At 52.4% G+C, this 13361-nt stretch overlaps 1 protein-coding gene across 1 annotated transcript; it reads right to left on the reverse strand.

The window, feature by feature from the left end:
* Positions 1–4258: 4258 nt before the first annotated feature.
* On the reverse strand, positions 4259–6801 carry C2CD4D (C2 calcium dependent domain containing 4D). Its single transcript, XM_023259174.2, has 2 exons — positions 6473–6801; positions 4259–5631 (listed from the first exon to the last, which is right to left on the reverse strand). Exon 2 carries the CDS (start codon positions 5423–5425, stop codon positions 4397–4399), a length of 1029 nt encoding a protein of 342 aa, XP_023114942.2. The 5' UTR covers positions 5426–5631; positions 6473–6801; the 3' UTR covers positions 4259–4396.
* Between the last annotated feature and the right edge of the window lie 6560 nt (positions 6802–13361).

The following is a 13361-nucleotide window of genomic DNA, read 5'->3' on the forward strand; positions in this document are numbered from 1 at the left end:
GCTGGTCTGCTTTGGGGGCTCTCCCCCTTGGGCAGGCTTGGAGTGGGAGGCAAAACTCTCCAAAGCACCCAGTGCCCCCTGGCAGACAGGAGGAGCCAGCCTGAGGCTGAGGGACAGGGCTGCAGGGGAGGGCTGGGGTCGTGTTGGACTGCTCCCCACTTCCTAGCCCAGTGATTGGCTTTGCTTCCACTCAGGATCCTCTATCTGTGTCTCTCCCTGCCAGCTCCTCCCTGTCTATGGGTCTGTCTTCTGTACCTCTCCATCTTTTTTCCTCTTTCAGCCTCTCTTCCTCTGTGACTCTGGGTCTCCCAGGGTCTTTTCTGACATCCCAGTTGTGGGTACAGAGTGGAGGCCCTGGCACTGTGCCAGGTGGTCCTGCCCACCCCAGATACTACAGGCATGGCTGTCTCTCCTAGCCATGCTAATTGTGCCACTGTGCGGGGTGAGGACAAAGTCCCGGGGGTCGGGGGTCGGGAAGACAGGGTCCTGGCCTCTGGGTCTTTGTGAGTCATGTGCCTTCTGGACACTCTCAGGTCTCTACTCCTTCCCTGCCCTAAGCATACATGCCTGGGGCTCTTTCTCCCTAGGGCAAGAAGGTACCATGGTCATCCTTTTGGAAGTTCCCCCCCCCCCCCATGCCTAACCTTCTTCCTTCCTGCTCCAATCACAGCCCCTTTTTATGGAGGAATCAGTCCTTTCAAATCAGGCAGTGGTTTTTTCCTCCGATGCATTCTTACATTCTTATGCAAGGAAGAGGCTGATAGGGATCTGAGAATCATTTCACCCCCCCACGTGCCCAAGTTCCCTTATCAGGCTGGGGAATCTCAACTCAGGGGGCCAGCAAGCAGCCTGGAGAGGGTGGAGGGTGGTGGTGGTGGCTTGGAACTGGAGAGCAGTCACCAACTTGTTTTCCCTCCCCCCCCACCCCCTAAGCCACAGAAACCACTTGAAGCTCAGTGCGAGCCTGCCCTTCCAGGGGGGTGCCTGGGGGTGTGGAGGTGGAAAGTATATGTGGGGCCTGGGCAGGCTGCGGACCACATACTACCCCAGCCCCATCCTCCAAGGGCCACCCCTCTGGGAAGCCTGATTCATTGATTAGGACAACCTTTCCTGGGTCTTCTCTAGGAGGTCCATGCGGGGCGGGGGGTGGGGGGGGAGACCTCAACCCACCAACCCACTGGAGTGACCCAAGGAGGGGGTTGTCCCTCCTCCTCCCCAAACCATTAGAAGAAGCACAACCAGTGCTCTATAAACATCTGTAGATCTCACAGCCTCCACTCCTCCCCTTTCCTGTCACAAAGGCCACTGTGGGTGGAGGGAACAGCAGGAGTTTGACCCCAGCTCCTGGCCCTGAACTTTCTATGGTGACCCTGCCTGTATCACTCATCTGTCAGTTAACATTTGTGGTCACTCAGGTTTGGATGCAGCAAGGAGGGTTGAAAGGCAGGAGCTCTGGTTTTTAGAGCCAAAAGACTTGGATAAGAAGGTGGCCTGCCATTTATTGGTCTCCAGTTACCACATCAGTAAAAAGGGGACAACAATAACTGTCCTGGAGGCTTTGAGGCCCCAGCTGCGTGCACACAAGAGGGGTTCTTAGGAACTGATTTGTCCTAGGGCATGTTTCTGTGGCTTTAGCTGGCCAGGAAGTTTCTCCAGGGACATTGTGGCCCCCATCACAGGGGCCGGCTGACAGCTTTGAACTGAGTGAATTGCTCTGTGAATTCCCACCTCACAGCCGCCTCTGAGCAGCAGGGTGGGGTGGGGCATCTGGTGGAGCCAGGGTCCTAAACCTTCCCTGCAGCCTGGCTTTTCCCCAACCTGCCTGTCAGGAAAATGGGACTAACAAACAATAACTACCTTACTGAGCGGTTGTGATGATTACTGGGATAACACAGGTAAGGCACAAGACCTGGTACAAAGTACTGTGGTTAACAAAAGATGTTTTGGTCCATCCCTCTCTCTTTCCATTCCTATAGTCCTCCCTTCTCTTTATCTGACTCCCCCTTTTTTTTTTTAATTAAAAAATTTTTTTTTAATGTTTATTCATTTTTGACAGAGGGAGACAGAGCATGGGCAGCGAAGGGGCAGAGAGAGGGAGACACAGAATCTGAAATAGGCTCCAGGCTCTGAGCTGTCAGCATAGACCCCGACACGGAGCTCGAACTCGAACTCACAAACTGTGAGATCCTGACCTGAGCCGCAGTCGGACACTCAACCGACTGAGCCACCCAGGCGCCCCAGTGACTCCCCTTTTCTATGCCCCTTTCCTGCTTTCTTTTTCTCTATCTTACCAAATAACTTTTTTTTTTTTTTTTTTTTTTTTTTTTTTTTTTACATTTTACTTACTCATTTTGTAACTTGTTTGAACCTCATGTCTGTTTTGATCACTGCCTGGCACCTCGTGGGGCCTCCCTACCTTGTATTGCAGGAATGCAGGAATGAAAGTTAAAGGGCCTCTACATTTCTTTCCAGGGACTTTCAATTGGGCATCGAATGCAGTTGCTTACCAAAGGTTATTATGGGGGCAGGAGTGGGGTGGGGTTGAAGTAGGACAGTTCTAACGACAGAGCTAGACCCATGGGTGACTTCACAGATTGAAAAAATTGGAGTGCTGTCATCCTAGGGCAGGAGGAGACCCCTTTCAGAGTGACCTGGTTGGGAACTTGCAGCTGGCACCTATATATTAGATAATGAGGGGATTAAGATCCCAGGCTCAAGCCATACTCTCTGGGTTCAAATCCTAGCTTTACTCCTCAGTAGATGAGTAAAGACCAAGGTCATATTGGATAACAATAGTACTTAACTCTCCTGGGAATTGCTGGGAAGAAGAAACTGAGTCGACAAGTTATTAAACAGTTCCTTGCTTGGTGATAATCTTGGTAGCTGTTAGCACTTATTATTGCTTGGTCAATGCTACCACCTGGTGGACATCTGGAGCAAGATTTTCCTGGTCTTGGGCTGGGGCAACAGGTAGGGGTACCTAACCAGAGGATGGAGAAGGAATCTGGGTGATCTGAATGGAGGTATGTGTGTGTTGTGTTAGCATTACACATACTGAGGGCTATCAGGATCCAGCAGGCTCTTCCCGCCCCTCCCTGCCCCCATTCAGGGCACCATGGAAACTGAGAAAGGGCCCAAGGGGGAGGGGGAAAGAAGCTGGTTGGCCTTCTCCTCCCCCCTCCTTCCCTCCCTTCCTCCCTTTCTTCCCCTCCTCCCTCCTTCCTTTCTCTAAGCCTGGCCTGAGCCAAGAGGAACCTACTCCAGGGAAGGTGGAGAGAGAAGAAGGTCACTGCTGACATCGGGACATTTAGGTAGGAGGTAGACAGAATCTGACCTACATTTATCCATCATCCCCACCCTCCCCCTATTCACTGGGCATCCTTAAGAAGTGCTCTCGGGGCACCTGGGTGGCTCAGTTGGTTGAGCATCCAACTTCTGCTTAGGTCATGATCTCGCGGTTCATGAGTTCGAGCCACATGTCGGGGTCTATGCTGACAGCATCAAGCCTGGAGCCTGCTTCGAATTCTGTGTCTCCCTCTCTCTCTGCTCCTCCCCCAGTCATGCTCTGTCTCTCTCTCTCTCCTTCAAAAATAAATTTAAAAACATTAAAGAAAAAAAAAAGAAGTACTCTCACACTCAGGTGGGACTCCCTCCCCATATGAATCCCTGGGACATTTTATCTCCATCATTCAGTCCCCACGTGCTGGTCTGACTCTCGGTTCCTGCTTTGCCTCCTAGGATGGCACAGGAATAAGCAAGAGACAGGACACCTAACTCAGCACTGTGTCTGATGTCTCCTGACTCACTCATCAAGATACAGAAATTTCATCTCTTTTCATGACAGATGTGGGTACAAGTGGGGAGTAGATGAGTGGAGGATTGCTGGAATCCCCGGAGATAGGGGGACTGGTGGGGGGCAAGGGGAGTGTGGCTGATGTTTGTTTCAGTCACAGAGCTTTTTTCTGGAGTGACTCAGTGATTGGAGGGCCCCCAGGAGGGGTGGAGGCCTTTTTGGACAGGATCTTAGGACCTACGCAGCCCGGACCTATTAAACTAGCTTCAGGGTCTCTTGGGGATGGAGCCCAGGAGTCTGCATATTTAACACACTCATTCAGCATTGCTGATGTCTGATTATTCTAATGCTTATTCAAGTTTGAGAACCACCACTTGAGGTCTGCTCCGACTCAGTGTGAACGCGCTTCTTCCATCCCTGGTACAGCCATGGCAGAGGGAAGAGAGTAGGCTGCAGATCTGAGAGTATAGGGTGCCAACAGGGGAGAAACCCTGCTAGAAGCAGACACTTTATTAGCAAAAATAAATACCGGCCAGGCAGCCTGAAAAGAACGAATACTGCAGATCGAGTGGAGGCCTCCTGAGGAAAACACAGGTTCTCAGCCTATGGACTGAGATGGCCAGGCGCCAGGGAGGCCCCCGGACCCAGCTCCCCACCCAAGGGGGGCAGCAGGGCCATAAGAGGCGTCTCACACTCTCCCAGCAGGATATCTCGGCGGAAGCCCGCGCCCCGGTCTAGCACCTTGGCCCTCAGACTGCGGGCCACCAGGTCTGGCGGCCCCAGCCCGTCGAAGAAGAAGTCCTCGTTGAAGATGGGGTTGGCGCTGCACTTGACCACGCGGCTCCGTTGGCCCCGCGGCCGGACGCGCGGCCACAGCCTCAGCACCACGCAACAGCCGCCGCCGCCGCTCCCGGGCCCGGCCCGCGACCGCGGCAGGCCCTCGGCGCTCACCAGGCGCAGGCGCAGCCGCCCGGGCCCGGCCAGGTACTCGGCGGAGAGCCGCAGCTGGCCGCCTCGGGGCGCGAGGCGCAGCACGCTCTCCTTGGTGGGCCGCAGCCGGCAGCACGGGAAGTCCGGGTGGAAGAGCGGCGGCCCCGCTCGGCGCGGCGCGTGCGGGCTGGTGCGGGCGGAGCTCGCCTCCTCCGGGGCCGCCGAGCGCGGCCGGGGCCGGCCGGGGTCTGGCCGCGGCGAGCCCAAGGGCGACGACTCGGGCGACGAGGCCGTGTCGCTGTCGGGGGCCCGGCAGAGGCGCAGGTCCGGGGCGGATACGTGCAGCCGGGTGTGCGCCGGGGACAGCCCCCTGGCGGCGGCGGGGGGCGGCGGGTGGAACAGAGACTCGCGCCGGCGAGTGTGCGGGCTCTCAGGCAGGAAGGCCCAGCCTTCGCGGCCCGCCAGGTGCGGCAGCGAACAGGCTGCGGGGAGGCCGCGCCCAGCCGGGGGCTGGGCGCCGCCGGGGTCTGGGAGCCGGGGCGGGATGCAGAACTGCGGAATGCGGTCGGGGGTGAGGACGTTAGGACAGGCGCGCGCGGGCGGGCCCCGGGCTCGGCGCTTGGGGAGCAGGTTGGACGGCGCCCATCGGGGCCCGGACTCCGGGGCCCCCAGCCTGTAGCCGGCTTTCTCCAAGAGCCACATGAAGTGGGGTGAGGATGGCGGAAGTCCGAATTCCGCAAGGCCGAGAAGGTGCAATTTCAGCGTTCCGGGAGGGAAGGCCTTCGGAGGAGAGAAGAGGGCTTGAGGTGGGTGACGCTCCGAACATACACCGGGTGGGCCGAGCACTTTGCCCCCAGCGCGCGGGCCCCTCTCTGGGCGGGAAAAACGGGGCTGTGAAGCCTGGAGGCCTGGGGAGAAATGGAGGATACCGGACAGTCACATTTTCAGATGCAGGCCTCGGCAAATGCAGACTCCGCAGTTAGTGCTAACGGTGTTCACTCTAAAGAGAAGAAGGCCCAACATACCCACTAGAAAGAACTCTAGCTACTGTTAGGAGAATTAGAGGGACATTCTCGAATCACCAAAAGGTCTGTAGTCACAAACACGGACCCAGATCCCAAACTCCGCTTGTACATCTTGCTCCCCTGAAGAGGCAGAGAGGCCCTGGGCAAGCTCATCCCCTTCTCCCTCGCGCGTCCTGAAGACGCAGACTCTCCTCCAAGATCTTGTCCGGGGTCCCCTTTGGCTGCCTTCCCCGCGCCTCAGCTCAGTCCTCGTAAGACTGAGCCATCCTTTGGCCCCAGCCCCACCTGCCTCCTCTTGCTCCTCCCTCTCCTTTCCGAGCGGCTCGAGGCCAGAAGCGGACTCGCTGCACACCTGGCCGCTGTCCTGCGAGCACTCAGGGCCGTCCAAGGAGATGCACCTCTCGGGGACACAGAATCCCCTCCACCCCAAGCCTTGACTGTCCCGTTCCCAGCCTCCCCGCCCCGCCGCATCCCGAGTCTGCCGGGCGGGGTCCGGCCGTTGGGCCGCCACTCCCACTCTCCACTCCTTTTCTCCCCAGGAAACCACTGAGCACAAAGGCGGTATTGATTCTCCGCCACCCCCAGAGCGGCTCTCTCAGAGGCTCCGCTGCCGCTCGCTCACCGCACCCCCGCGCCCCACCCGCGGACCGCGGCGTTCCGGCCGTCTGCCTGGGAGTCCGAGCCCCTGGCAGGCTCCGTTGGACGTCCGGGGTGCAGGCCTCACCTGTAGGCCGCCGCCGGTTCCTGGCCTCTGATCAGCAGGCGTTCAGAGCCAGGAGGGGAGTAGCTTCCTCTCTGGCTTGCTCCCCCAGCCCAGTCCTTCTGGGAGGAGCTGGCAGGGGCCTCCGCTGCCTACGTACGACCTCTTTTCCTGGATAAACAGAGCTCTGTCTCCACGGTCATCAGCCCGTCCTTCTTAACTCCTTCCTCCAGCTTTCTAGCAGCAAGCCAGTCCTGGGACCCCAGCCTCCTCTGCTGCCCCCGCCCCTGGGAGGGCTGCAGTGAGGAGGTCGTTATCATCGGACAGTGGCCTCCACCACCCTGTGTGCTGCACTGGCCACACCCTAGCCCTCCCAGGTGAAACCCATCGCCTTGATCACACAAACCACATATTCTGCAAAGCCTTCCTTGCTGGAATCCTTTGACCACCCCCTCCCCCTCCCCCCAACACCCTGTGCAGTTCTGGAGCCATCACAATAGCTTCCCAGACAGAGTGACTTTCTGTGACTAGTTCTCTGAATTACACTGGCCCAAGGAAAAGTGACCAGGATCCAAATGTCTGAACATAGAGACACTGACGACAAAGCTCCTTCTGTCCTTGGGCCAAGCTCAAGCTGGGCCTGTGCTCCCTGTCTTTGGCAGAAGGCTGTTAAACTGTGAACATGGAGGCTGCCTCGCCTTTCCTTCCCCTCTCCTGCAGGCAGATCCTAGGAAGCACAGGCCACCACTGGCAAGATGCGACCCTCAGTTTCACCCACCATCCTTCAGTCTCTTGAAGGCGTCAGGCTCTTTCCCTACCTAGGATCTTTGCATAGGCTATTTCCTCCCCTAGGACCACACCCCCCCCCCCCTTTCATCCTTCAGATCTGACAGCCTTCCATCTAAATTAGGGACTTCTGCGTGGCTCAGTTGGTTGAGCCTCTGACTCTGGTTTAGCTCAAGTTATGATCTCCTGGTACATGAGTTTGAGGCCCGCATCAGCCTCTGCACTGACAGTGTGGAGCCTGCTTGGGATTCTCTGTCTCCCCCTCTCTGACCCTCCTGTGCTGGCTTTCTGTCTCTCTCTCAAAATAAATAAACTTAAAAAAATAAATTAGGGACTTCTCTTGTATACTTTCACAGTGCCCCACACCTTTCCTTTCTGGCATTGGTCACAGGTTTTTTTTTTCTCTGTGATTTTTGTATGTGATTATTTAGTGTCTTACTAGACTGTAAGCATCATGAGGACAGTGCTTAGTACAGGCAAGTTCTTAATCAGGATTTGTTGAATGAATTAATGACATTAAGCAGAATTATACCTGAATCAATTCAGTCTTCCATTCACTGTGTTATGTGCTGGGGATATATAGAATGGGGGGCAGTCTAAGGGGAGAGACAGACAATAAAGATGCAAGCAACAACAAGACAAATGGTGAAATGCAGGAAACATGATGGTATTTTAACATCTGATACTTGAGAGTTTTGAAAGAGCAAGTGTTTCTTTTATGGAGGTCCTTGGTGGCCCCAGACCCTTTAGTACTGACTCAGACCTTTTAGCTCCTCACTCAACTCAGCCCTGGTGTCCTTTCTCAGGAGGGTGGTCTGCATGGAGTGCTGCAGCCAAGAACTCATGGCTTTGGCATCAGTCAGATGGGTTGAGGATCTCAGCTCTGCGATTTACTAGCTGTGTGATCTCTGGCATATAACTTAATCTGTCCAGGGTTCATTTTTCCCATCTGGAAGACAGAACATACCTAATCCTCAGAGTTAGTATGAGGACTAAGTCAGATAATACATGGGCATCAGTTCAGCTCACTTCTGCTAAAAGTACAAGAAAACAGAAAACCCAACTCAATCTGGACTTGACAATAAGACATTTTTTGCTTCTATAATAAGAAGTCCAGGTGTGGGGTAGGATTCAGACAAGTTTGATTCTGTGACCTCATTCATTCATTCATTCATTCATTGACTACCTACCATGTGCCAGGCACTGTGTTGGACTTGAGGATATAGCAGTGAAAAAAGAGATACATCTCCTATCCAGCTGAAGTTGATGCTTTAGTGGAGGAAGAAAGATAATAGACACACACACACACACACACACACACACACACACACACACAAAGTAAAAATAGTACAGTTTATTAGAAGGAAATCAGTGTTTGGGGAGAAAGTAAAAGTAGGAAAGGATTACAGAGGAGCACTCAATTTTAAATGGGGTGGTCAGGGATGGCCATCTTGAGAAGAGAACATTTTAGAAATGACATGAAGGAGAGAGGAAGGTTACCTGAGGGAAAAGCATTCTGGGCAGAAGGAATTACCAGTGAGAGGCTCTGAGGCGGAGGCATGCCTAGAGTGTTCAAGGAGGCAAAGCAGCCAGCATAGCTGGTACAGAATGAGTGAAGAAGAGAGGGAGTCAGAGGGATAACAGGGACAGATGCTGTTGGGGCTTATAGCCACTGTGACAATTTTAGCTTTTACTTATAATGAGCTGAGGAGTGACATGACTTGACATGTATTAAAAGAGTTGCTCTGGCAGCTGTGTTGAGAACGAAATGAAGGGGATAAAGGCATAATTAGAGAAACCAGATGGGAGACTATTGAAATAATCTTTGTTCAAGATGATTGGGGCATGACTCAGGATCTGGATCTATTCTGAAGCTAAAGCCAATAAATGGACCCATCCCCATCTGAAGAGAAAGAGAATGATACAAAGTTTTTGGCCTGAACAACTGGAGGAATGGAGTTATCATTTGCTGAGAAGAGAGAAAGTTTAGGAGCTCAGCTTTGGATCTATTAAGTTTGAGATGCGTGCCAGACATCTAAATGGAGACTCTGGGTAAGCAATTGGATTTATGAACCTGGAACTCAGAGGAGAGTTCCAGACTGGAAATATAAATGTGGGCACCAAGAGAAATGAAGACGGAATTTAAAGTCACAAGACTTGAAGTGTAGGTAGAAAAGAGTAAGGGTCTGAGGCTTGAGACTCAAACTGAGTCCTGGGCATGCCGATATTTAGAGGGGAGAGGAGGCGAACCAGCTGTGCCAGATGCTGTGACAAGATCCAGTAAGGTGAGGACTGAGAATTGATCACTGGCTTAGCAATGCAAAGTCACTGGTGACTTTGAGAAGACCAGTTTCAATGGGGTGGCAGAAGCAAAAGCCTGGTTGGAGTGGGCTGCTGAAAGGTTAGGGGGAAGAGAGAGCAAAAACAATTCTCTTGAAGGATTTACTAGAAGAGCACGGGGGAATGGGGTAGTGGCCGGGGGTGGGAGGGAGTGGAATCAAGAGAAAAAATTTTAAATGACAGAAATAGTGGTGTGATTGTATGCCGATGGGAAAGATCCCATAGGAAGGGGAAAATTGGTAATGTAGAAGAGACAGAGGAGAATTGGTGCAGCAATATTCCTGAAGAAATAGATGTGGTGTGTGAGAAATCATTCTGGGAATTGTCCTTTGCCTGCTGTGTAAACAGTTCACCCAGCTACTGGGGAGAACATAGAGTAACTGGATAGAGGTAGAAGGTGGAGGAGTGGGTAGTGGGAACTTGTTTACTCTGAATGCTTCTAATTACTCAGGTCACCAGCTGAGAGTGATGATTGATGGAGGAGAAGGTGGCTTTAGGGTTTGAGTAGAGGGGACCAGGAAAGGAACAGTCACCCAGGAGGACAGGGGACTGGATGCTCTAGGGAAAATGCAAGATGGGTCCTGGGTATTACTGCAGGCTCGCCTTTAGGAGAGCAACCATGACTTTATGCTGAGACCAGGCAGCATGGCTGCAAGATTTTTCTCTAGCTGTGCTCAGCTGTACAGATGTAGGGGGAAAATGGGCAGAGATTTGGTTTAGGACTGTTGCTCAGTGGTTGACGATTCAGTTTCCGGCTCCCTCTCTCCTTCCATTTCCTTCTCTTGGTGGATGAAATCAGGGGTGCATATAAGAGTGCACACCACCTGGGCTGCACAGTGTGGGGACTGAGAACTGATTACAAATAATCCACAGCCTGGCTGTATCCGTCAGGGTCTGGTGAGGAAAACAGCACTTGCTGGGTAGTTCAACAGAGGGAGTTTTAACACAGGGAACTTGTTACAAAGGTATTGAAGAAGCTAAGAAGGCAAATAGGATGGTGAGGACTGTCTACCAGGATCTGGAACCATGGAGACACAGGCACTACTTGAGTCACCTTTCAAAGCAAAGAGAAGGGGAGAACTACCCTTACTTCTTTCTACTTTCCGCCTTCCAGTCGGCCACTAGGGCCTCTCAAAGATAGGTGGCAAGGGAGACTGGGAACTGTAGTTTGTATGCACTAGCCCTGCACAATCTAAGGCAGAGTAGGGGAGGGGTGGGGATCTAGGAGCCATCAAACAAATGACTGGCACACTGAGTAGTCATAAGATGACTTAATGAGAACAGTAAGATATCAGACCTGGAAAGAAATGATTTGCCAAACAGTAGCAGAGTTGAGACTAGAAGCCAAGATCTTCTGTCTCAAAGAGCATTGTTCTTTCTTATACCCTAGAGGTCTTTGGATTTGAGCAGAACTACTCCCTTGAATGAGGCCCAGAGTGCTGCCTCCTCACCTCCTCCAGCACCATCACTGCTGCTCCTGGGGGACATTACATGTGACTGAGGGCCCTCATCTCCTTTTTCCTGCCACTGCCATTGTAGAGGCACACCTGGAGGACGGGGCATTACAGAGTTCATCTGGGTTGAAGCCTGATGAAGAGGCAGGGCACAGGCCTTTCCTCCGGGTAGACAGGCAACAGTTACAGGACTCTCTGGGCTTTTGGGTCTCGCTAAGCTGTCTGTCCCATGGCCTTGAGGGGTGGCCTCAGGTAGCATAACTTGGCTGCCAGTGCTCACTACGGGTGCTGGCAGGTGAGGGGCTTGGTGATCTACTGTGATAGCTCTGGCTCCTTACCCAGGACCTTTGATGAATGATCTAGCTTTGCAGTTCCGGGAAGGCCTTAGGGGTCCCTTCTTCAAGAGCTGGTATGAGCTCCCAATGTCTCCCGCCTTCTTGAACTGGTTGTTCTTACAGCTGTCTTATTTACTCTTTAGTTCTCTTGACACTTGACTCAGGCTTCTGGAGAACACATATCCTCTGCTGTAAGCAGGAGAAGCTGCCACGTTTGTCTGGATGGCCAGTTGGATTCCACTCCATCTGCTTTTACAATAGTTGCATTCCAGGTAAATTTGTTTTAAGTGTGGAGGCAGCACCTCCCCTGTTTCTGCCTAGAAAGCTGCACAACTTGGCCTCCTGGAGGGGAGGGGTATTTGTCAAAGCCCTAGAGCCTAGAGATGATGACAACATTTCACTTACCAGTGTCCCTGCTCACCCTCCTGGTCTTATCCAGTGAAGCCTGACACTCTCAGACAGGTTGTGGGGCCTTCCCACCTCTGTAGATTTCTACCTGTTTCTTTTAGAAGTATCAGATGCATCTAATCTATTTTAAGATGGAAACTTAAGTACAACTATTTTGTTTTTATTCTTTTCCTTGACTGGAAGTGTTTTAATGACAAATAGGCTCTCCTTGACTGTGAATACAGGTCCCTCAGGTCCATCAAGTTTTTGGTATGCACTGTGTTTGTAGATTATCAGGGCAACTGTAAACACAGAAAAATAGGGTTTTGATGTGAATATATGGGGGGGGGGGTGGAAAGTTGGCTGCCACGAGATTTCTGGCTATGGCCTCTGGTATGACTCTAGCTTTTGAGGGCCACTGGGTCAAGGCCCTTCAAATCTAGGTCCACCAATCTTTGACCCATTATTCAAGATTGGTGGCTTAGAAAGTGTGTGGTCTAATTACTAGAAAGAGAACCTGATTTTCCCTACCTCCCCACCACTGCTGACTTTGTGTACAACTCTCTGGCCCTGTTCCATGCCACAAAAGGGTCCATTCTCTCTGATCCCCTGAATCCCCAGCCCCAGCCCCAGATCCTGGAACCTCAGCCTAGGCCCGAACTTGAATTCTTCACTTGCCAGGATAAGGGTTTGGGCGTAGACTGTTTGTTTCTCTGATGATCCTCCTCTCAGACTGAGACAGTAGTTGCTGGCTACTCACCAATCCCTTTTCTCTTTCTTCCACAACATATAGACCATATTCTCTAACCAACCTCCCTTTGCTGTTTATTGGGGCCTCATGACTTAGTTCTGGCAATGGAAATACCTTGAAGCTTGGCCCCCAAACACCTCCCTTGTGATTCTCTCCTCTCCCATCTGGTAACTGGATATCAACACCCAGGATGAGTCTGGAAATTATATGTTGGATATGGCAGAACTTTTGTCAGCCAGATTCCTGAATGACTCCTATACACCAACAACTGGACTTTATGTGCGTAAGAAGTCCATTCTATTTAAGATATGGGTTGTGCTATGGAGCTGTAAAGGTTTACCTGTTTTAGTATTTGGCTTCACCACACCTAATAATTAACAATCATTTGTGATATGCCCTTTGGAATTCTCATTCTTTGGTAAAACTTCTCGAGTCCTTGACCTCTTCCTGGGCATCCCCTGCACCCAGTTGTCTTAACAGAATCCTGCCATCCCTGAGGAGGCTGCTCGGTTTTCCGCTTCTCTCATCTGTAGCTCAGATGGAGGTTCTGATTTCTCCTGGATGACTAGTGCCTCCCCCTGTCTGTAATCTTCTCCATGTCAGACCATTACTCTGGCCATGTTCTCTTTTCTCCTTTACCACTGTTTCCTCACCTGATTTATCAGCCATTGTCCCGTGGTCTTTCCAGCTGGCTCACGCCTTCTCCTCACCTCAGGTCAGTGCACTTCCCTGTTTTCCATCAGCACCTGGGCCTTCTGCATGCCTTGGCCCACATGGACCTGGTTGGTTTGTTCTCCTGATCCCCACAGTGGCCTATCCCAATCACTGCCCTTCCTCTAGACCTCTCTCCCCACGGATGG

Source organism: Felis catus, chromosome C1 (assembly GCF_018350175.1).
Source record: "Felis catus isolate Fca126 chromosome C1, F.catus_Fca126_mat1.0, whole genome shotgun sequence".
In the NCBI taxonomy this organism is placed as follows: Eukaryota; Metazoa; Chordata; class Mammalia; order Carnivora; family Felidae; genus Felis; species Felis catus.

Excerpts from the sequence above, each read along its gene's own strand:
- C2CD4D (XM_023259174.2), bottom strand. The coding sequence starts at position 5,425 with ATGTGGCTCTTGGAGAAAGCCGGCTACAGGCTGGGGGCCCCGGAGTCC.